We start from the raw sequence: 23,806 nt of genomic DNA on the forward strand, positions 1-23,806 counted from the left end.
ACAGACACAGCACGCTGAGCCCAGCGTGGGCCCTGAGTCGCTCCTACCTGGCCCCTCAGAGACACTTCCAAGTTGCTGGCATCACGCTCCCGAATACAGAGCCTCACTCTTCACCCCCAAGTCATGCCTTCCCTGGAACTACCCTCCAGCCACTCTGCGGTCAAATCAGAAGCTGTCAGTCACTCCCGGCCGGCCCCTGTGTCCCCGTCACCTAAACACCCTCCACCTGCTGGGGTCTGCTCCCTCCTCTCCAGGCACCGCTGCCCTTCATCTGAGCCCCATGGTCTCCCACAGGAAATACCCCCAACAGCCTCCAGTGGCCTCAGACAGCGTGCTTTCTCACTCCACGCTATTCCCTTCCTAGCACCAAAGAAAGCCTTTTAAATCAAAATTCTCCGGCTCTTCCTCTGCCTGGGTGGACTCCCCAGCCTGCTATTTGTACTTTTACTGTATTTGGAATACAGTAAAAGCTGCTTTGCCTTGTTTGCTGACGCGCTATGGAAACTTGGAGGAGATGGGACTTTCACCCACACAGAGTAGGAAGCAAGAAACAGACAGGGACTGTTAGGAAGAGAGTGGGGAGGCCACACAGAGAAAGGACAGCAGCCAGGAAAGGCACTGGGCCGTAATCCTCTGGGGAACACCGAGAGCCGATGCCAAACTGCCACTGGCCATGGATTTTATGTCCCTGTGTGATTCCTGCCTCTCTCGCGAGTCTTTGGCTCAGTCCTACCCCATCAACTCTTCTCACCTCAGACTTCCTGCTGGGGACTCAGACATGGCATGCTTCCTGGAAACCAAGAGAAAAGTCAGATACTTATTGAACACCTGCTATCCGCAAATCCTGTGTGAATTTGCACAGATAACCCTGCAGCAAATATCCAAAGTCTCGGGGACCTCACACTGCAGTGAAGGATTAATTTGTGCCCATTACAAAGCCTGGTGTAGATTGGAGAGAGGGAAGTGTCATCTGGGGACTAAGGCTTCTTCCTCCTTGGAGCTCCACCAACCCCCAGGGCCCCAGGACCCTCTACTGGCTCCCCTGCATCCAGCTGGTGGAGGGCCATGAAGAAGCAGTTTAGGGACAAGGCCTAGAAGAAACACAGGGGCAGGATTTAAAGTCCGCATCCAATGCAGACAGTAGCTCTTCAGTCCTCAGGCCAGGCTCACTTGCTCAAAGCCCCGGATCCCACCACGGTGCCAGAACTCAAGCCCACTCTCCCCAGGAAGAACACGTCCTTCCCATGTGCCCACCCCTGGTGTTATCTCTTATAGTATAAGCTTTTATAATCATATATGATTGCTCTGGCAATCATATATTATTATGCTGGATGTATAATTCCCTTAGTAGTTGAAAATTGCATCATCTTAGGACATAAGTTTTTTCTTTCTATAACTGGAAATCATAAATATATATAAAAACAAAAATGCCAGCATGTTAAAGGGGCAAAGGGACTAGCGCAGAGAAATTCAATAAATAATCTTTGGTAGGCCAGCAAATTTTGCCACATCAAAGGCTCAGTGAGGACCCAGGGACCAGGGGACTAGAATAGATACAGAGCATCCAGGGCTGCAGCTGCATGGTGACAGGTCCCAGGTGGATAACTGGTTGTAGGCAGGGTCAGCACACACCAACAGCAGGTCAAGGGGAGGGTCCAGGTTCAGCCAGGCCTCCCTGTGCCTGGCTCAGTGCTACATACATGTGCATCTGGAGTCAAGCCCTCCAGTAACGAAGAATGGAGTGATGGACTTAAATTTTCTTACTGCAGTTCTGAAATCCCTGGAGAAGGTCACTCCTCTCGGCGGCAACCTTGACAACAGAATTGTCAAGAGGGCGAAGAATGCTACAACCAAAGAGAATCGACAGGCAGCCCAAAGGGGGACTTCCAACACACAGAGCAGATCTCACTACTGGCCAAGCCCGTCTGTCACTCACTGGCAGCTAAATTCATCTAGGACTTTCTTCTAGCTTAGGGATAGATCTCAAACCAGACTGCAAGTATGTTCCTTGTCACTAGCAAACATTCCTTGTCTCACATGTACACACGCGTGCACACACACACCACTTTTGTATCTTGGATATGGTTTCTGATGATGACAATGAGAACATATTGATGTCACAGGACAAAATATGAAGGAAAAATAAAATAGTATATAATAGAGTCTCAACTATATTGGAGGAGGAGGGAGAAAATAAAGAGAAAAGGAAAACAAGTTAATTCAGACAATAGGAGAGTAGGGCAAAATTTTTCAATCAATGGTTGCAAATTTGGTTCCCCTATTCCAAATGTGGCCTATGTATGTGTGGTGTGTGTGCTGTGTGCAGGGTGTGCAAGTGTGTGTATGTGTGTGTATGTGTGTGTGTGTCTGATGTTTACCATTTAGTGTTAAAAAATTTAAATAGTGATTTTAAAATAAATTGAAAATTAAGGAAGGAGGGAGTAAATGACGAAGAGAACCGGTGTTATGATGCTGTGGGTTAACTTGCTATCTGCAGCACCAACATCCCTTTTGTGCACCAGTTCACATGCTAGCTGCTCCACTTCTGATCTAGCTCCTGCTATGTGCCTCGGAAAGCAGCGGTAGGTGACCTGAGTGCTTGGGTCCCTGCCACCCATGTAGGAGATCCAGATAGAGTTCCTTGCTTCGGCTTACCCAAGCCCTGGCTGTTGTGGCCATCTAGGGGGTGGACCAGTGGATGTAAGATATCTCTCTTCTCTCTTTCTCTCTCTGCAGCTGCCTTTCAAGTTAAATAAAACTAAGAAAGAAACACCAGAAGTGGCCTATACTGATATTATACTCCAGTGCTGGGTTGCAGGTAACTTGGCTCCCCGGAGTGTGCAAGTTCAAAGTTGCCTTGGTTCCTGTGAACGTAGACTGGTCACGCACTGTGGGCTTCTCACTCAGAAACACTGGCTGCCATCTACTTAGTCTCCTTATACACCCTCCAAATTCACCACCATGCCCAGATTGTTTAAAGAAAATTTTAATTGGTTATCAATATAGACATGGATATCTAAAAGTACTTCCTGTTTTCTTTAAAATATTTATCATTTTAAACAAATATTAAGCTACGTTGTCCTGAGCCAGATCAATGGCCCGCCCAGTCTCCCATTCACACTAGACTCAAGTTCAAGAGACAATGTCTGTTTTGTTTATTGATGTATTCCAAATACCCGGAACAATGCCCAGCACCAAACAGGCACCTCACAGACACTTGCTGAACGAACGAACACATGAATGTTCTGTCTCTGGCGGCAGTTTTTAGAAGAGATATGGAGGGGTAGGTGTTTGGCACACAAGTTAAGTCACCCTTGGGAGGCCTCTATTCCATGCTGGAGAGCCTATATTCAACTACAAAATACCAACCACCCTATCAGCTGTCCGCTAACGTGCCTGGGAAGAACAGATTGCAGCTCAAGTACTTGGGTTTCTGCCACCCACAAGAAGACCCAGATGGGATTCCAGGCCCCTGGCTTCAGCCTGCCCCAGCCCTGGCTGTTGTGGACATTTGGGGGATGAAGCAGCAGGTGGAAAATCTCTCCATGTCTGATTCACTCTCTCCATCTCTCCTCTCCCTTTCAAATAAAACGAAGACGGGGCCTTCGGCGGTGGCCACTGCACTGATCGGACTTGGCCTGCTCAGTCGCCTCACTCGGCTTCCACTGCAACCACATCTGACAAACCTGATATGGCCGAGATAGAGAAATTCGGTAAGTCCAAACTGAGGAAGACAGAAACGCAAGAGAAAAATCCACCGCCTTCAGAAGAAACAATGGAACAAGAGAAGCGAGCAGGCCAATCGTAGTGAGGTGTACGTCGCCAACATGCACTGAACATTCCACAAGCATTGCCTTCTTACTGTACTTCTTTCAGCTGTTTAACTTGGTAAGATGCAAATAGATCAAGTTTAAATGACTGGGCTGCCCCTTTCATGTCAAAGAATGGAGAACTACTGACAACGAAGGCCACGCCTGCCTCCCCCCTCTCCCTTCCGTCTGGCAGGGAAGGCTAAGGATGTGCATGTTGGTGAAGGAAGCAACTGAGAGAGGGGACCACACAATCTAGAGCAAAACCAAGCCAGTCAAGGTGTCCTGCAGGCTGTGAGATGCAGTCTAATCAGAGTCATTTTTTTGTTCAAATTATTTTAATCTTTGGAGTGCATAGTTTTAATGCAAATAAGGTGGCCAGCGCCCCAGCTCACTAGGCTAATCCTCTGCCTGCGGCGCCGGCACACGGGGTTCTAGCCCTGGTCAGGGCGTCGGATTCTGTCCCAGTTGCTCCTCTTCCAGTCCAGCTCTCTGCTGTGGCCCGGAAGTGCAGTGGAGGATGGCCCAAGTGCTTGGGCCCTGCACCTGCATGGGAGACTAGGAGGAAGCACCTGACTCCTGGCTTCTGGCTTTGGATCGGCGCAGTGCAACGGCCGTGGTGGCCATTTGGGGGATGAACCAACAGAAGGAAGACCTTTCTCTGTCTCTCTCTCTCACTGTCTAACTCTGCCTGTCAAAAAAAGATAAATGGTATGTGGGCAGTGTGGAAGGGGTTGGCCGCATGGCCTTAGGGGACAGAGTCAAGTCTAAGGCCCCCACCAGCCCTACGTGGGAGGGACTGCCTGTGGGATTCTACAGCCAGCATGCTCACTCCAGTGAAGTGACAGCCTCAAACACACCCCCTGCCCCAAAAAGAAAAAAGAAAAAAATAATAATGTGCAAATAAGGTTTTAAACCCTGAAAAAATGAAAAATAATTTAAAATTTTTACAAAGAAAAATGTAAACAACCACATCAACATTGGAAGGCAGAGATGTGCTCCAACCATGTTCCACACATCAGAATAAGCCATGTCTACCATTGATCCCATGATGAAGAATTCACGTTCATTGTCTAAAGACTCAGAAAGGGCTGCATTCTTCCTTGTCCTGCCAGGACCCAGTGAGAAGGTCCTGCTGCCACCTCGTCAGCGTGGGATACCTGCCGAGTATCACAGCATTTTACCAAATATCACTCACATTCATACGAGGCAAAAAGAAAGAAAAACAGGCTTGCGTGGTTGAAGTTCTAAATTATGACTTGGATTACAGAATCTTCATGTCTGGGGAAAACTCAAAGTCTCTACGCTGACAAGAAGACTGAAATCTCAGGATCACAAGCGAGGTTTTCCGGCTGTTGCTGACACTGCTGCCCGTCTGTATTACCATAACAAAAGAAAGCAGCGACACTCAGCAGCAGGTGGGAGTATTAATGATTTAATGCTGAAGAGCATTTGTCAGGTGTTTAAGTTACCAAAATGTACTTTTTTCATTGTGATAAATTCCTGCACATACATTTGGAGAACAAAATTTTTAACACAATGCCTCCCAAACCAACAAAGAACGTTTCTGAGAATGGTAGGTGATTCGGTTTCCTCTTTGCGCATGCGTTGTCTTCTTCTGAAGTCACACACCCGCCCCCACCACCACCACCACCAGGGTCATTGGCTGGCACTCAGCACTCACTGATGGACTCCACTCAACTGTGTAACAACTGAAGCAAATCGCCAGGAAAGCGGAGCATGCCGGCGCGAGCAGAGCGAGACCGCGGTTGGAGATGGAAGCGTTGGCTCCGGTTACACAGGGAGGATCTGCAGAGGAGTCAGCCGCTGCCTCTGGGCCAGTTCTTTGGGACTCCTGCTCAGCCAGGTCCATACCTGAGCAGCCCCTGAGCCAGAGCCTTTCACCTACAGTACTTGGCGCTCACAATTCCCACCTCACACAGAGAAACTGAGGCCCAGGCCAGGGATGGTGAGTGTGTGAGATGTAAACTGGGACCAGTCTGCCTCGGGGCTCCATGCACCATGTAAGGGCCTCTCTTTGTCCCCTGAAAGGGCAGAGGGTTCTAGACACCCTATTCTGGCAGCTTTTCCACCCACCCTTAAGGTTTTTCTACTTTCTCCTTTTTAATTTCTATTTATCTCTTCTCATTTATTTAGAAGGCAGAGTGACAGAGAAAGACCCGTCCACTAGTTCATTCCTCAAATGCTCACACTGGCCAGGGATGGCCCAATCTGAAGCCAGGAGCCCAGAACTCAATCCAAGTCTCCCACATGCATGGCAGGGACCCATGTGCTTAAGCCATCACCTGCTGCCTCCCAGGGTGCACATTAGCAGGAAGCTAGAATTGGAGGTAGAGCCCAGTCTCAATGCTAAGCACTCCGATACGAGCTATGGACATCCAAAAACAGCATCCCAACTGCTATTTACATGCCTGCCCCTTCTTCCTCCTTTTAAAATAAAGTGCAGGCACTGGCACTGTGGCATAGCGGGTAGGGCCACTGTCTATAATGCCAACATTCCATATGGGTGCCACTTCATGTCCCAGCTGCTCCACTGCCAATCCAACTCCTTATTAACAGCCTGGGAAAAGGATAGAAGGCCCAAGTGTTTGGGTCCCTATACCCACATGGGAGGCCCTGAAGAAGCTCCTGGCTTCTGCCTGGCCCAGCCTTGGCCATTATAGCCATGTGGGGAGTGAAATAGCAAATCAAAAATCTCTCTCTCCCCATCTATCTCTGTCTGCTCAACCCCCATAACTCTGACATTCAAATAAACAAATAAAATTGTAAAAAAAATAAATAAAAATTAAAAATAAGTGAATGATGTAAGGTGCAAAGAGATAAATAAGTAGAGAGAACACAGGCTCTGGGTAGACTCCAGGGGAGCTCCCTGCCGTCCACCCACCACCCAGAAGACTGAACTGGCTCCCGAGGTTTGCTCCTCTTGTGATTCCAGCCCCTGGGGGAAGGGAACCCTGAGCCACCGTGCAAGCCTCCCAAGCACCTCAGGTGGGCTTGGTTCCCACGCACAGACCCGGCTAAGGCCCCTGCAGGGCCCACCATCAGCTTTCAGCCCCTCAGATGGAAATCAGAACACCCCGTGCCTCCTGAGGATGGCCCACGCCTATGTCAGCCGCCCCTCAGAGGACCACAGACCTGCCTTCCTGGGGCCCCTTCCTGGGGCCCACAGGGGCCTCTGAGCTTCTCCACGGGGAATGTCCTGAGCTGCCTGGAAGGACTGGGAAGGAAGAAAATGCCAAGGGTACCCAGAAGCCCAGCACCCAACCTCCAGTCAATCTGCGGGGACCAGGCTGTAGGTCAGGGCTAGGGAGGCTCCATCATCCCTGCCTGCAGCAGCTCAGCGCCAAATGGCCGGCCCTCCAGTAAATAGATTTTTCTTAAAGATTTATTTTTATCTATTTGAAAGACAGAGTTACAGAGAGAGTTAGAGACAGAGAGAGAGGTCTTCCATCTGCTAGTTCACTCCCCAGATGGCCAAAAAGGCTGGAGCTGCGCTGATCTGAAGCCAGGATCCAGGAACTTCTTCCAGGTCTCCCACATGGGTGCAGGGGCCCAAGGACTTGGGCCATCTTCCACTGCTTCCCCAGGCCATAGCAGAGAGCTGGATCAGAAGTGGAGCAGCTGGGACTAAAACCGGCACCCATATGGGATGCCTGCACTTCAGGCCAGGGCTTTAGCCCACAGTGCCACAGCGCTGGCCCCAGTGAATAAATTCTAATCTAACATGGTGCTGAGATAGAAGTTTAGGATGGGGGGGGTGGCAGCATGGGGGCCGTTAGTCCAGCCCACAATTTCCTGAAGGAGATAACGTTTGTACTTGTCTTCCGTTTGAGTTAAGAGTGATAAAAGGCATGTGAGAAAGTGATAGGGATTTTTTGACATGACTCGTGTCATTTCCCCCTTCACTGTGCTCACATCACTTCCATTCCGCTTCTATTCATGTTAATTCAGTAAAAGATCACATCGAACCACGCAAGCTCGGAAGCCAAGCTTCAGCGTTCTACTTGCGGGCCCGAAGGCCGTGGGCTCTGCCTTGGCTTCCCCGTGGACAACAAAGAAACTTGCAATGGTTGTTTGAGGGATTAGGTGACGTGATCCATGAGGGGTGCTTACAGCTGCACCTGGCACGCAGTAAGCACTCAGTAAAAAGGAGAAGCAGCCATGACTGTTGTTACACGATGCTTCCACACCTCATGCATTTCAAGGCACCTTCCCACACCTCTCATTTGACTTGGTAGCCTGGGAAGGGTGGGAAGTCTCATGACAGAAGCACAGGGTCCAAGAGGGTAACAGGTAACCCTAAATATGTCTACAAGTTAGTGCAGTTCGGGTGCATAGAGGTCTGACTGTCCACGATATTTCCAATACATCACAACACCTTGTAAAGTTCTTAAAACCCTGAAGTTTTGGAAGAAAGCATCTTTAAAAGCTTTGATGGCTCCAGTGCTCCTTAAGCATAGCAAGGAGAAAAACTGATCTGTAAGACATGCCTTCAGGGGCCAGCACCATGGCTCACTTGGTTAATCCTCCACCTGTGGTACCGGCATCCCATATGGGCGCCGGTTCTAGTCCAGGTTGCTCCTCTTCCAGTCTAGCTCTCTGCTGTGGACCGGGAGGGCAGTGGAGGATGGCCCAAGTGTTTGGGCCCTGCACCCGCATGGGAGACCAGGAGGAAGCATCTGGCTCCTGGCTTTGGATCAGCACAGCACCGGCCGTAGTGGCCATTTGGGGGTAAACCAATGGAAGGAAGACCTTTCTCTCTGTCTCTCTCTCTCACCGTCTATAACTCTACCTGTCCAATTAAAAAAAAAAAAAAAAAAAAAAAAAAAAAAGACATGCCTTCAGCAGCACTCCACAGATCCCAGAGCAGCGTGCGCACACACACACACACACACACACCCCAAATTCCCCTTCCCAGAGTGATAAAATCCCTCCACCCTCCAAACCACCATAGATAGCCTCAGGAACCCTCATTTGGAAAAACATAGGCTCTGGGGCTGGCACTGTGGCACAGCAGGTTAAAGCCCTGGCCTGAAGCGCCAGCATCCCATATGGGTACTGGTTCTAGTCCCAGCTCCTCCTCTTCTGATCCAGCTCTCTGCTATGGCCTGGGAAAGCAGTGGAAGATGGCCCAAGTCCTTGGGCCCCTGCACCCGTGTGGAAGGCCCGGAAGAAGCTCCTGGCTCCTGGCTCCTGATAGGTGCAGCTCCAGCCATTGCAGCCATCTGGGGAGTGAACCAGCACATGAAAGACCTCTCTCTCTACCTCTCTCTGTAACTCTGTCTTTCAAATAAATAAATCTTAAAAAAAAAAAAAAGAAAGAAAGAAAAGAAAGAAAAACAAAGGCTTGCTCGCTCTTCCTGCCTCTACCCCTTCCCCTTAGTGTGCCGATCAGCTGCTGTCCACACAGTGGCACTTATAGCCAGCTCCGCTGGGGCTACCGGCCTGTGTTGAAAAGACTCCACGCCACAAACCTAGGACTGTCGCTTAACGCAGAGGCAGCACAAACACAAAGGGTAGGGAATTCCAGGACCTTGAACAAGCGAAGGCCAACTGGGAGCCTTCTTGGGTAGTCTGTGGTCTCTGCTCACCAGGACCTAAGGACCCTGATTCCAGCACAAGGGATCGAGGTGAAGGACAAGCAGGGCGTGAGCAGGAATAAAACCAAGACATCAGGACTTGATGGGCCAAAAGGCAGCTGAGGCTGAACACATTCACTTGGGTAGCTTCCCACCAAAAAGAGTGGGTGAGGCTTCCTGTATGGCTAAGATACCTGCAGGAGGAGATACTGTTCCCTTCCTGGCTGAGGCCTGGGAGCCGGAAACCCTTAGCAAACTCTTGTGAGATGCTGCTGCTCCAAGTCCAAGGGCTCAGGACAGAGGTTTAGGGCAATTCAGCTCCAGTCCTAGCTCCCAGCACTGGAATCAGTACCTGCCCCCAGGTCCTTGTGTCTCATCCCACATGGTTAGAACCGCAGGTGCTTGTCACTTCTGAGCTGCCTTATGCCTTGGCAAGCACAGAGGAAAACAGAGAATGTTCCAAGCACAGTCAGTTGCGGGCTTACCTTGCTCTCCTGAGCCCTCCGCAGTGTCCCCTGGGGGGCTCCACTTCTCTGCACCTGCTATTCTCCAGGCACCTGCCTCTGTCAGCAAAGAAAATAAACACAGCCTGTGAGGCACCTGAAGACAACCAGAGCTTGACGTCCCTTGGTGACTTTCCTCGTGTGTACGCAGCAGTTGACAAAGCAGGGGATTAGTCCCCCGCCTGCCGAATGCTCCTCCTGGGCTCCCACGCTCAGATCCCTCCTGCTGGCCCTCCAGCCCCTTACACTTGGCACCTCCAGGGTTCTGTTACTCCCTAAGCAATGACCTGGGTGGGCACTGTGGGGGGACTGGAGCCGTCTAGGCAGTGGATAAGCCATCGCCAGGAAAGGACCAGCTGGGAAAGTCAGAGGCACCCCCTCCAGACCTACCCAGCTCCTAACCCAGCATCCCAAGGACACTGGCTCAGAGGAATCGGAAAAGAAAGGGAAGCCAAATTCTGCTACCCAGAATGTCACCACTCTGGGACAAAGGACTCCCACTCCTCAAGCAGAAAACAGACTCAGAGATGTTAAGTAGCACCCACGTTTCCCCAAGGCACAGAGCTCCAGTGACAGGATTTGAACTCAGGTTTCAACAGGCCTAGCGCACTTGCTTCCTCCCCACAGCACCCCCTCCAGGTGTGAAGGCTGAAAAGATGGAGAATCTCAAGCAAACACACTCTGGCAGACATTTCTCTTAAGATGATATGTAATTGTGCCTCTTTTATATTGACTGGAAGTGTTTTCTCTCAGTTTCATATAGCTTTTATGCCACCTGAACACAGGTAAGTAAAAATCAATTCTGTCCCAAAGTTCAAAACTGAAAGCCGTGGATTTGACTGCTATGGCTCTTGGCACGGAGACAGCTTCCTGCAAATGGGATAGGCAAGAGGATCTGAGGCCACATTAATGAATTAATTCACCAGGCTGATATATTCACCAAATGACCCTCTGACCTATTTTTGCCTTGTCAAACCCTTGTTTACGTTCTATACCATTTACAAAGGTTTGTGTTTCATTGACCACCCAGTGTGTAGTGTATTTTCATAATGACAATTGCTAGTGTACTTTGAATTTCAAGTGTTATCAAAGTTTTTGTTTGTTTGTTTTTGTTTTTAAGAACAAGTTTTCTTATTCAAGGTATTTTCAGGCTGGTCCACTACTTTTTCCTATTCCTCTTGGGTAATGGGTTTACTTTCTTGATGGAAGGTGGGAGAAGTGGAATTGAAGGTAGTAAAGCAAGGAATTGCTCTAGGAACATGGTCACACTTGTACCTGCCTATATCCTCAGGTGCACATATGCACACACAATCACACTTCTGTACACATTTGCAAAGTAAGACTTTTATCCATGTGTTAATCTTCACACACCTATGTCAATGTCCATATGATTAATGGACACCACATCATTCATAAAACACACAGCTGCTTAGGGAAAGAAGCTTTGAAAAGCTAGAGCAAGGAAAGATACATTGCTTGGGCATCTACTAAGCCCCTGGGACTCTGTCTGGTATCAGCACAGCACAGAGCTGCATCTGCATGAAAGCCACCACCATCTTCTGCTGACAGAAGACAAAAATGAGATTCAAAACAAAAGGTGCCTCCCAGGTTTAATCAAACTCAGCTCTGTCTTGGCCCGAGACCATGGATTTAGGTGTGGGAAGAGGACTCAGGATAAACTTCTCAGTCCAATCCTCACTGCTGCTATTCAGAAGGGCCCCTTTCTTGCCTTGATCTACTCGCAACAGCTGAAAAACAACTGCTCAATGACAAAAGAACAAAAACCTCACAGAGAATTGTGTCAACCTCAATCACTATGCAGAGCCTAAAAAAGGCAAATGAATACTCCTCCCTTCTTTTGTAAAGCAGCCTGTCTGGCACAATCACAGGCAGAGCCCGGTGCTGTGATTCTAGCTTTGATTTGCAAAACGGCAGCACAGGCGAGCTCCCGAGGGAGAACACCCACCAAGGCAGCATGGCAGTGGGTGTGGGAGGGGGAGAATCGAGAGGTCTCCATCTCTAAGTCTTCCTTGAAGTACTCTCGACTGGCTGAGGGGATGTTACCACGTTATGAGAATTTCTCAGCATCCATAAAACAGATGCCCCAGAGTTACAGAACATTCCTGATGTCTTCCTGTTTTCCCTTCAAGTGCACAGTTCAATAATTAAAATCTATTATATTCCTGAAGCAAAACACTTGGTAACACCTCAGCAGACACTGGGGAGGGGAGAAATGGGATTTTGATAGCCGGTCTGCTACTAACTTGAGATGAAATCAGCTTAATGCTAACTAATTTTCACATTCAGTTTCTATATTTACCAAATGGCATAACTTTCAGAGAGCAGGGCTGTCACTATGACTGCCTGGTGAATTAACCTGCACACCTCTCAGCATTCTACCCCCTACCACCATTTCAAACCCCATTGGGTATTCAAAGATCGAATACCTTCCTCTAGGCCACAAAGATTGATTCCTTTTCTGCCTCCACTCACAAGTATGTTCACACAGTTAGAATTCCATGTGCATATTAAATGTATTAAACATGTACCATGAGCCAGATGACATGATGAGAACTAAAGATAACACAATTAGTAATAATGGCTTGAATTTACTACATGTCTGCTAAGGGCAGGTATTGGTCTAGTGGCTTTTACATGAATTAATTTATTTTTTATGTTCTGGGGCGAATGTCTTATTATTATCCCCATTCTGCAGATGAAATAAACTGAGTCACCTAGTAATTCCTCAGGGTTACAACTCAGATTAAGCCAGAATTCAAACCCAGACAAGCGGCTGTATCATCCTGGCAGTTAACACTACTCTGCAGCTGCCTCTGCTGGTCCATGTTCAAGGAGCTAATCGCTGAATCAGACAGACACACAATGGGAAATGACATCAGGTTGGTAAGTGCTATACTTCAGGACACCAAGACAGGGAGAACACCACAGACGGGGAAGAGGTAGTGAGCACTTCTCGGGAAGGTACAGGGGAGGGCAGATATTGCAGGCATTTGGGGCACCTGGGAAAACTAGAGTTACCTGGAATTGTCAATTTCTCCTAGTTCAACCATTCTGCTAATCAACGAGTGGGGTTTGTCATAACCCAAGAATGGCTTTGCTGATCTTACGAAGAGTGTGCCTTCCACTAGGCATGAAGCGTCTTCAGGTATACGGCATCGAGTCAGAGTCAACAATACATCCCACGGGCCATGTCTGGCCATCCCCTGCTTGTGTAAGGTGTACAAGCTACAAATCATCTTCCCATTGTTTAATGCAAGACGAGAATCAAAAGAAGGTAATCTTCTGTGACTCACTACAGTTATATGGGACTCCAACATCAGTGTCCATAAACAAAGTTTTACTTGAATAGTCACGTTCACACCAGCTCTACAGCTGCTTTCGCACTATTATGTGGTCTATAAAACCTGACACACATACCATGTGGTCCTTTACAGAAGGAGAGAGCCAACTCTCGGCACACACCATGCCACAGGTAGGAAACGCTGGATACACATTTGATTAATGATTAATCAACCCGAGACCCACGCCCAGTCCCCTTTCCATCTCAGGACTATCCAGACTCTCCTGATTAGAAGACCCCTACCACCCTGGAAAAAGGCTGTTTTCCAACCTCTCTAAGCACTTTGTTCCAACTGAGAACTCAGTTAAATCTTCCCAAATAGATTGTGCTAGTCTGTCTAAGTATATTGAAGTCTATAGTCCTGTAGAATGTGCCTTGAAGTTCCACTAAAAAGATTCTTTAAAAGATTCAACTAAATAAGCTGAATAAACATTGAGCTAAACAACTAAACATGCTTCTTACCACAGAACTCCAGAGTCTTAAAGTCCTCATGGGCTCCATGAAACTCCAAGATGGAGAGCGTTTCCTGAAATCTGACCATGAAACATTCCTTGTTGAGAACTAGTGCTCAGAATTCACGTTAGGGGCCAGTGCTGTGGCTTAGCAGGTAAAGCCGTCACCTGCAGTGCCATATGGGCACCAGTTTGAGTCCCGCCTGCTCCACTTCCAATCCAGCTCTCTGCTATGGCCTGGGAAAGCAGTGGAAGATGGCCCAAGTTCTTGGGCCCCTGAACCCATGTGGCAGACCCAGAAGAAGCTCCTGGCTCCTGGCTTCTGGCTTCGGATTGGTACAGCTCCAACTGTTGCAGCCAATTGGGGAGTGAACCAGCGGATGGAAGACCCTTCTCTCTCTCTCTGCCTCTCCTTCTCTGTGTAACTCCTTCAAATAAATAAATCTTGAAAAAAGAGAGAGAGAATTCACTCTAGGAGTCTGATTCTGAGACAACTAGAGCCCTAACAAATATATATGGGTACTTCAGAAAGTTTGTAGAAAATTGAGCTAAGAGAAGTTTAGCAGCTACCGTGGGGACTATCAGTTCAGATATATGTGTCTCACATCAGAATACTAGGGTTCAATTCCCAGCTCTGATTCCCAACTCCAGCTTCCTTCTGATACAGTCACTGGGAGGCAACAGTGATGGCTCAGATAACTGAATTCCTTCCACTCATGTGGGAGAACTGGATTGGGTCCCAGGTTCCCACCTTCTGACTCAGCCTAGCCCTGGCCAGTACAGCCATTTGGGGAGTTAACCACTGTATGGTTATCTCTCTCTCTCCCCTCAATCCCTCTCCTTCTCAAATATTTTAAAGATAAGTTCATTTTGGTGCAAAAAATTTTGAAATGCATGTCCAGTTTTTTCATACAATGCATTTTCCACTATGAACTTCTTGAAGACCCTTCCTACGTATGGATTTCAAAATCTTTTGCACCAAAACAAACTTAACTCCATTTTCCACAGACCTTTTAGAAGTACCCTGATACATGCATAAAAGCTACCTGAAGAGTTCACTGTTCTGACCTAGGTTTTTAAACTTCACTCTGACCACTTGGCTAAGGTGGCATAAGCCACATGGCTGCAGCCACCTGCATGGCCCTGTAGAGAGCAGCCGGTGCTCAATGCCCAAGCTGGCTGCTGCCTGAAGATCCCATTATCACCGCCATCCGCAGGGCTGACTCCCGCTCCTCCTTCAGGTCTGCACTCAGATCTCATCTTCTCAACAAGGCCAACATATTCGACTCTGTAACCCAATCCCCCAGGATATAGATCTCATTACCCTGATCTTCATTCTCCCCTGACACGCACTCCCTCTTAACCGATCACAAAAAGAACTTATTTATCATGAAAGCTCTATGAGGAAGAGACTTTCTATCTGGTTTATCGCCCATGTATCCCAAGCACCTAGAAAAACACTCTTTGTGGGTTCTAAGTACTTGTTGCAGGAATGACTGAATGAATAAATGGCTGTAGCCACTGATGCCATTTCCAGTGTTTCACCCACCAGCTTTATATCCAAGGTCTAAGAGGTAATGAGGAGGGGCCAGATTACACAACTATGAGGACTTTTACTTTCACTCTCAGTGAGATGGGGCAACACTGGAAGGTTCTGATCCCACTAGGAAACAGCCTGCATTGGCAGGCAGCTGGGCTGAGAATAGATTGTTAAGGGAATAATTGCTGTAATTCAGACAGGACCAGGGTGGAGCAGAGATGGTGGGAAGCAGTGAAAGTCCATTATAATTAAAAGGAAAAGGCAACAATAGTTGCTGACACGTCAGTTGAAGTTATGAGAAAAAAACGGAATCAAGGATGACTCCAAAGCTTTTGGTCTGAGAAAGTGGAAGGACGGAATTGTGATAAAAAAAATCTTGATGGAAAATACTGTAGACTAAAATAGGCTTTAGGGGAAGACAGCAGAGTTCTTCTTATACAAGTAAATTTCAAGCTGTCATTTAGACACCTATAGATTAGACTTCACCAAGTGTTAAATAGGCAGTTTCATATACAAGCCTGGGGAATAGGACAGTGTTCTAGACTAGAGGAAAAAATGTGGGAGTCCATGACGAACAAACATAGATGGATTTTAAAGCCATGATACTCAGTGAGATAACCAAGGGAAATATGTGGAGAGAGATTAAAACACTAAGCACAAGGCAGATCAACTTTAACAGATTGGAGATGAGAATACTTGCTAAGGAGACCGTAATGGAACGGTGGTGAGAAATTAAGAGACCATGATGTCTTGAAAACCAGGTAAAGAAGGAAATAGTACTCCACTAAATCAAGTGTCTCTGTCTATCGAGTAGGAAGAAGACTACTTGGCTCTCAGATTTAGCAAGATTTGAGTCATTTGTTACCTTACCAAGATCAATTTCAGTGGAGGACAAAAGATAAAACCCTGAGTACAGTGAAATTAAGAGAAGATTAGCCAGCGCCGCAGCTCACTAGGCTAATTTTCCGCCTGCGGTGCTGGCACACCGGGTTCTAGTCCCAGTCAGGGCTCCGGATTCTGTCCTGGTTGCCCCTCTTCCAGGCCAGCTCTCTGCTGTGGCCAGGGAGTGCAGTGGAGGATGGCCCAGGTGCTTGGGCCCTGCACCCCATGGGAGACCAGGAAAAGCACCTGGCTCCTGGCTCCTGCCATCGGATCAGCGTGGTGCGCCGGCCGCAGCGCGCCGGCCGCAGCGGCCATTGGAGGGTGAACCACCGGCAAAGGAAGACCTTTCTCTCTGTCTCTCTCTCTCACTGTCCACTCTGCCTGTCAAAAAAAAAAAAAATCAAGAGAACATGCTTTAAGGTGGCAGAAATAACAGTATGTTTGCATATTGACAGAGATGGCACAATTTAGAGGGAAAATGAATGATGCAAAAAAAGGAAAGAGAATTACTGGAGTCATATTATTGACTATAGACCTACAGGGACCCCTAAACAACCAAGACTGGGACTTCATGCAAAAAGAGATGTTTCACAATGGCACCATAATTCATCTAATAACTTGAGCCAAGTAACAAAGGGTTGTCCTCAATTCTGCCTATCTAGCCTCTCCCAAGACCATTCTCCCACAAGACATGTACACACACAAACACACACACACACATACATATATATCCCTAATCCATATTTTAGCTATACTACCAAAATATGATAATTTATGACTGTATCCATCATTATTCTAAATCAAATTTCTTTATGAAGTACTGCAAAGATTTCTCTTTTCAAACTTTTTACTGAAATAGAATATATATGAGGAGTCTTCAAAATTTCATACAAAGTATGTATTCTTTAAAAACTATGCATGGATGTCAAAAATTTGTTTACAGTCCTTGCTATTGTGCTCTCTCCAAAGAAAACGTTTCCAAATACAGAGCAGAGAACAACACGGACCTTCTTCTAACATGCCAGTAGCTCCCAGTTATACTCAGGATAAATCCAAACTTGCAATCATGGCCTCCAAATCCCTTCATGATCTGACTGCTATCTCCCCATCCAACTTCATTTTACCAACCACGCTCCCCATCAGTCACTGGGCCGCAGTACCCCAGCCTCCCTTCACTTGAGGGTTATTGCACTGATTGCTCTCTCTGCCTGCCCAGATCACAGCCCCATCACACATTCCCCCACCCTTGCTTTACTAACTGCTGTTGATTGTCCAGGTCTAACTTAAAAGTCACTCCCTCGGGTGCAAACTCTTACCTGACCTTCATCTCCAGAGTTTCTTCCCTCTGCAGCGCTCACACAATCTTCGCATCCTGTGAATATTCACTTGCTCAGGTCCTATCTTCCCCACTGGATATGAGGTCCATGAAGGGAAAGGTACAGCTCTCCCGATGGCTAGTACATGCCTAGTACCTGGCACATACTATGGACTCAAAACATGTGTATCAGCTGATATGCTTAGTAGATAGTACTCTTGTTAAGGGGAACCTAAGCTAAGCAGTCCTTTCACACTTAGCAAACTTGATAAAATAAAATATTGTGAGGTGCTCAGAGGAAAAGCATCTTCCACACATCAGTGTAGCCAGTGTTTAGTGAGCATCTGCTAAGGATGGGATAAGCCTTGCATATCTGACAGAGACCACATCAAGGTCGTCTCTCAATTGCCTGCAACTTTCTGTCCGTTTTGGGCCACCTTGTTTTCCACCGCTTTCTGTGCATGCACCCTTTATTCAGAAACACAGCAGAATTTAAATTTATCCAGTTTTCTAATCTAGAGAGTTCTTTTTTCCTGATAATAATGCTAGCAAATTACCACTTAGAAAATTGGGAAATTTCATAAGAAAAATAATAGCTATCCATATTTCTTCCTTTTTTTTTTTTTTTTTTTTTTTTTTTTTTTTTTTTGACAGGCAGAGTTAGACAGTGAGAGAGAGAGACAGAGAGAAAGGTCTTCCTTCCATTGGTTCACCCCCATAATGGTCGCTACGATAGGCATGCTGCGCCGATCCAAAGCCAGGAGCCAGGTGCTTCCTCCTGGTCTCCCATGCAGGTGCAGGGCCCAAGCACTTGGGCCATCTTCCACTGCACTCCCAGGCCACAGCAGAGAGCTGGACTGGAAGAGGAGCAACCGGGACAGAACTGGCACCCCAACCAGGACTAGAACCCGGTGTGCCGGCGCCACAGGTAGAGGATTAGCCAAGTGAACCCTGGCGCTGGCCTTTTTTTTTCTTTTTTTCCCATCCATATTTCTACCATACAGGAAAAATCAGCGTTCCTCCTTCAAATCTTTTTTTTGTTGTTTTGTCTTGTCCTTTATCATCAGTGCTGGTCAGAGACTCCAGAGAAGACTTGGCCGGAACTACTGCATAGAGCTGAGCATTTGGGGAATTCTAGCTATTTAAGTCCATGTTGTCCTCTTTGCCCAAAGCTGGTGAAGATGAATTGGAGTAGATTATTAAAAGCTTCCACTCTGGGGTCTATGTTCCAGGTTATTTTCTCAAAGTATCTTCCACATGTTGCCTTTGTCTCCCCATCAGGGATGCCAAGGAACCCTGAAATATTCTAGCAATTCAGCAAATGCTGCCCAGAAACCAAGAGTGAGCCTTGTGTGTCCCAGAACAACCAAAGAGATGCAGAAGTCATACTTGGTCACCTTTACCAGAAGATGAGAGATTCTGTTTGGAAAAAGAGCTGTCACATGTAAGACCCCCGGCCGGGCTAGGCACAGCATAAGACACCTTTCCATAACCCACTTAATGCTCACAATGACCCAAGAGGTAAGTACTGTCTGCATTTTGCAGGTGCAGATGTTGAGGCTCAGCAAGATGAAAGACCTGTCCAAGGTCCCACTTAGTATGCAGCTGATTCAAGTTGAACCCAGATCTCTCTGGCCCCAAGGCCTTGCTCAGCCACACTGAAAGCCTTGGCTGTGAACGTCCAGAATCAAAGGAGGAAGAACAGAGGAGGGCCTTGTCCGTGTCAGACTTAAAATTGTCCTTGAACCCACAGTACAGATTACAGACTGGAGGAGTGGGGGAAAGCATCCAATTCATTGAGATCATCAAGGGTTAGATTACGCTCAATAGATGAGCTAACCCCTGGGCACATGGCCTCAATACAGCCAGAATTTCAAACCACAGTCTTTTTCCTTCCTGGGATGCATTTGAGCGTCTGACACCCCTGCCATCACCTCTGATGGGTTTGCATTAATTAATCCACTCGTGGGTAAGGAGTTGGGCCATTGACAGATCAAGAGGCCTGTTCCAGAACCCCAGGCCACATTTTGCTCCACTCTGAACTTCAATTCCAGGAAAGAGGTCAGAGGCAGGGCATGGGAACAGGGCTGACCCCCAAGCTTGTTTTGTCCCCAGAACAGAAGTGCACCGGGTTCCCCAGAAACGTAATGGGTGGGAGGGAAATTAAGGCCAAAAAGCCAGGAATCACATCTACTAAATGAGAGGAGTTTTCCAATCAAAACAATTAAGCAAGGACATTATACAGTGCCCTGGGGATATTTTCCCTGTCGCCAGTCTTGCCGACACCTTCAGCCTTGCTTGTGCTTATACACAGTTGTCGTCTCCTTCTTTCTCCTCCCCCTCCTAGGATTTGACTAAGCAGTAGAGATTCTCTTGACCCACAATGTCACCACGCCCTGGTCAAAAGACAGAATCTTTACCACCCACTGTGAATCAATAATCTGCAACAAGATACTAAACTCACTTACTTGAAGTTACCCATTCCATATTAGACAGGAAAACAGCAAACTTTTGTTTGCACCCTAAAATCAGGTATGTGGCTTTATGCTATAATCTGAAAAGGATATGGATCCCCAAAGTCTCATGGGAATGGCTGCTGGATTAAGGGTAAAGGCTTGGTCTCATGATGGTGTCTAAAAGCTGGGCCCAGGGGAGGTCTTTAGGTTGTTTGGGGGTGTCCCATCAAAAGGCAGTGCTCGGCCAGTGCCGTGGCTCACTAGGATAATCCTCTGCCTGTGGTGCTGGCACCCCGGGTTCTGGTCCAGGTCGGGGCACCGGATTCTGTCGCGGTTGCTCCTCTTCCAGGCCAGCTCTCTGCTGTGGCCCGGGAAGGCAGTGGAGGATGGCCCAGGTGCTTGGGCCCTGCACCTGCATGGGAGACCAGGAGGAAGCACCTAGCTCCTGGCTTCGGATCAGCGCGGTGTGTCGGCTGCAGCACGCCGGCCGCAGTGGCCATTGGGGGTGAACCAATGGAAAAGGAAGACTTTTTTCTCTCTCTCTCTCTCTCTCTCACTGTCCACTCTGCTTGTCAAAAAAAAAAAAAAAAGGCAGTGCTCACCAAGGGATTGATCACAGAGGCCAAATTCAGCCCTGCTCCTTCTCAGCTCGCCATGATTGTCCTTTCATACACACTCCACCAGATGCCAGAGCATGGGGCCTTCTAATCCTGTGCTGTTAACCTCCAAAGTGGGAAGCTGAAATAAACCTTCTTCCTTCCTAGGTAGCCTCTAAGGACCATTTTGTTTAAAGCAGCAAAAAGCTACCTAACACACTTTCCTGTCACATTCAGGATGGGTGGAATCAGGGTAGTAAGAGCTCCATCTCCAGATTTACCCAGAAGGCCGAGTGCTCACTTGCAGGAGTACTGGGAGAGTGATCAGAATTGACATGAGGTACTGGTTGAGTCACTCACATTCACAGCCATCAGAATTCACTGAGCCACACTGACTTGGGTACAAAGCAAGGCTGACCTGGTTCATGGAGTTTACAGGTCGATGGGGCAGACGGATGTGGAAACAGAGGCAGAGAGCAACACATAATTACACATTGTGATAGGGCTGCAAAGGGAAGAATAGAGGTTAGAAGGAAGAATAACAACAGGGAGAAAAAAAAAACTTTGAGTAGGGGTTGGAGTTTATGTTTTACAGCACTTCGCTATGGCCACTGCACGGGTCAAATATGGAGGTTGGAGGCAGGTAGGACTGTCTCATTTTCTTTTTTTTTAATTTATTTTTTTTTATTTTTTTATTTTTTTATTTTTATTTTTTTTAACTTTTATTTAATGAATATAAATTTCCAAAGTACGGCTTATGGATTACAATGGCTTCCCCCCAATAACGTCCCTCCCACCCGCAACCCTCCCCTTTCCCATTCCCTCTCCCCTTCCATTCACATGAGGATTCATTTTCAATTCTCTTTATATACAGAAGATCAGTTTAGCATACATTAAGTAAAGATTTCAACAGTTTGCTCCCACACAGAAACATAAAGTGAAAAATAATAGATGATTTTTTTAAATGATGATGAAATCAGATCAGACCTATTCTCATGTTTAATCCCAGCGAGAGTCAAGTTGGGAATTGCTAATTTCTTCTTCTTTTTTTTTAACAGAAGATCAGTTTAGTATACATTAAGTAAAGATTTCAACAGTTTGCACCCCATAGAAACACAAAGTGAAATATACTGTTTGAGTACTCGTTATAGCATTAAGCCTTAATGTACAGCACATTAAGGACAGAGATCCTACATGAGGAGTAAGTGCACAGTGACTCCTGTTGTTGACTTTACAAATTGACACTCCTGTTTATGGCATCAGTAATCTCCCTATGCACCAGTCATGAGTTTCCAAGGCTATGGAAGCCCCTTGAGTTCTCCGACTCTTATCTTGTTTAGACAAGGTCATAGTCAAAGTGGAGGTTCTCTCCTCCCTTCAGAGAAAGGTACCTCCTTCTTTGAAGACCTGTTCTTTCCACTGGGATCTCACTCACAGAGATCTTTCATTTAGGTTTGGTTTTTTTTATTTGTTTGTTTGTTTGTTTTTTGCCAGAGTGTCTTGGCTTTCCATGCCTGAAATACTCTCATGGGCTTTTCAGCCAGATCGGAATGCCTTTAGAGCTGATTCTGAGGCCAGAGTGCTGTTTAGGACATCCACCATTCTATGAGTCTGCTGAGTATCTCGCTTCTCATGTTGGATCACTCTCCCCTTTATTTATTCTATCGGTTAGTATTAGCAGGTACTAGACTTGTTTATGTGCTCCCTTTGACTCTCAGTCCTTTCATTATGATCAATTGTGAACTGAAATTGATCACTTGGACTAGTGAGATGGCATTGGTACATGCCACCTTGATGGGATTAAATTGGAGTCCCCTGGTATGTTTCTAACTCTACCATTTGGGGCAAGTCAGCTTGAGCATGTCCCAAATTGTACATCTCTTCCCTCTCTTATCCCCACTCTTATGTTTAACAGGGATCACATTTCAGTTAAATTTCAACACTTAAGAATAACTGTGTATAAATTACAGAATTAAACCAGTCATATTAAGTAGAACAGACAAAAAAAACTACTAAGAGGGATAATGTATTAAGTTGTTCATTAACAGTCAGGGCTATGCTGATCAAGTCACCATTTCTCATAGTGTCCATTTCACTTCATTAGCTGGCGCAGCAGCTTACTAGGCTAATCTTCCGCCTTGCGGCGCCGGCACACCTGGTTCTAGTCCCGGTCAGGGCGCCGGATTCTGTCCCGGTTGCTCCTCTTCCAGGCCAGCTCTCTGCTGTGGCCAGGGAGTGCAGTGGAGGATGGCCCAAGTACTTGGGCCCTGCACCCCACGGGAGACCAGGATAAGTACCTGGCTCCTGCCATCGGATCAGCGTGGTGCACCGGCTGCAGCGCGCCAGCCGCGGCAGCCACTGGAGGGTGAACCAATGGGAAAGGAAGACCTTTCTCTCTGTCTCTTTCTCTCTCTCACTGTCCACTCTGCCTGTCAAAAAAAAAAAAAAAAAAAAAAAAAGACTGTCTCATTTTCTACAAGGGAGATGCTGCAGTTTGCACCATGGTACACGTGTTGGAAGTGCGGCAATGAGATTCCATGGGGTGCATATTGTGAACACAGAATCAACAGGCTTTGGTGAACCAGGAGATGAGCCCCAAGTCTGGGACTGGACAAGGTCACCTGCAGTTCTGGGTTTCTAGATTCATGAAAGGAATGTGTAAGTTGTCAGAATCAAAATGGAGTCGCTGGTGTCAACCCTAACAAGCATGAATGAATGAATGAATGAATAAAACCAGAAGGATATGAAGAAATAGTTCTCAAAGGATAACTGCGGCGGTGACCATCACAAGACTCTCCCAGAACCACATCACACAGAGGCCACCAAAACTCTCTACAGAAAGTGCTACATCGGAGCAAACTGTTGAAATCCTTACTTAATGTATACTAAGCTGATCTTCTGTATATTAAGATAATCGAAAATGAATCTTGATGTGAATGGAAGGGGAGAGGGAGTGGGAAAGGGGAGGGTTGTGGGTGGGGGGGACGGTATGGGGGGGAAGCCATAGTAATCCATTATTCGTACTTTGGAAACGTATATTCATTAAATAAAAGTTAAAAAAAAAAAAAAAGTGCTACATCAAGGACATCTACCCAGCAGCTGTCTGTCCAACCTCAGACTATCACCCTGGTTATTTATCATTGTGGCCAAAGATTATTGTTCTGAAATATCTGACATAATTCTCATTTTTGCCTTTAAAAAATTTCCCTTGCCTCCTTGGATATGCCCCTAGTTTACTATAGTATATATATATATATATATATACCCATTACAATGCGCTGTTACCCCCAGA

At 46.9% G+C, this 23,806-nt stretch overlaps 2 protein-coding genes across 5 annotated transcripts in view; one reads left to right on the top strand and one right to left on the bottom strand.

Moving 5' to 3' along the window:
- PDE1C (phosphodiesterase 1C) overlaps nucleotides 1-23,806 on the bottom strand; it is a 653,560-nt gene that overhangs the window by 551,933 nt on the left and 77,821 nt on the right. For all 4 annotated transcript variants that reach the window (XM_089315477.1, XM_089315478.1, XM_089315480.1 and 1 more), the window contains exon 2: nucleotides 9,895-9,972. In XM_089315477.1, the coding sequence (XP_089171603.1) occupies nucleotides 9,895-9,972 (78 nt within the window). The remainder of the gene's footprint in view (nucleotides 1-9,894; nucleotides 9,973-23,806) is intronic.
- LOC149121774 (thymosin beta-4-like) lies at nucleotides 3,683-3,808 on the top strand. Its single transcript, XM_089315484.1, has one exon. The coding sequence runs from the start codon at nucleotides 3,692-3,694 to the stop codon at nucleotides 3,806-3,808; it is 117 nt and encodes a 38-aa protein (XP_089171610.1). The 5' UTR covers nucleotides 3,683-3,691.

The sequence above is a fragment of the Oryctolagus cuniculus genome, chromosome 16 (assembly GCF_051225735.1).
Source record: "Oryctolagus cuniculus isolate XC-2025 breed Fujian yellow rabbit chromosome 16, ASM5122573v1, whole genome shotgun sequence".
NCBI lineage: Eukaryota > Metazoa > Chordata > Mammalia > Lagomorpha > Leporidae > Oryctolagus > Oryctolagus cuniculus.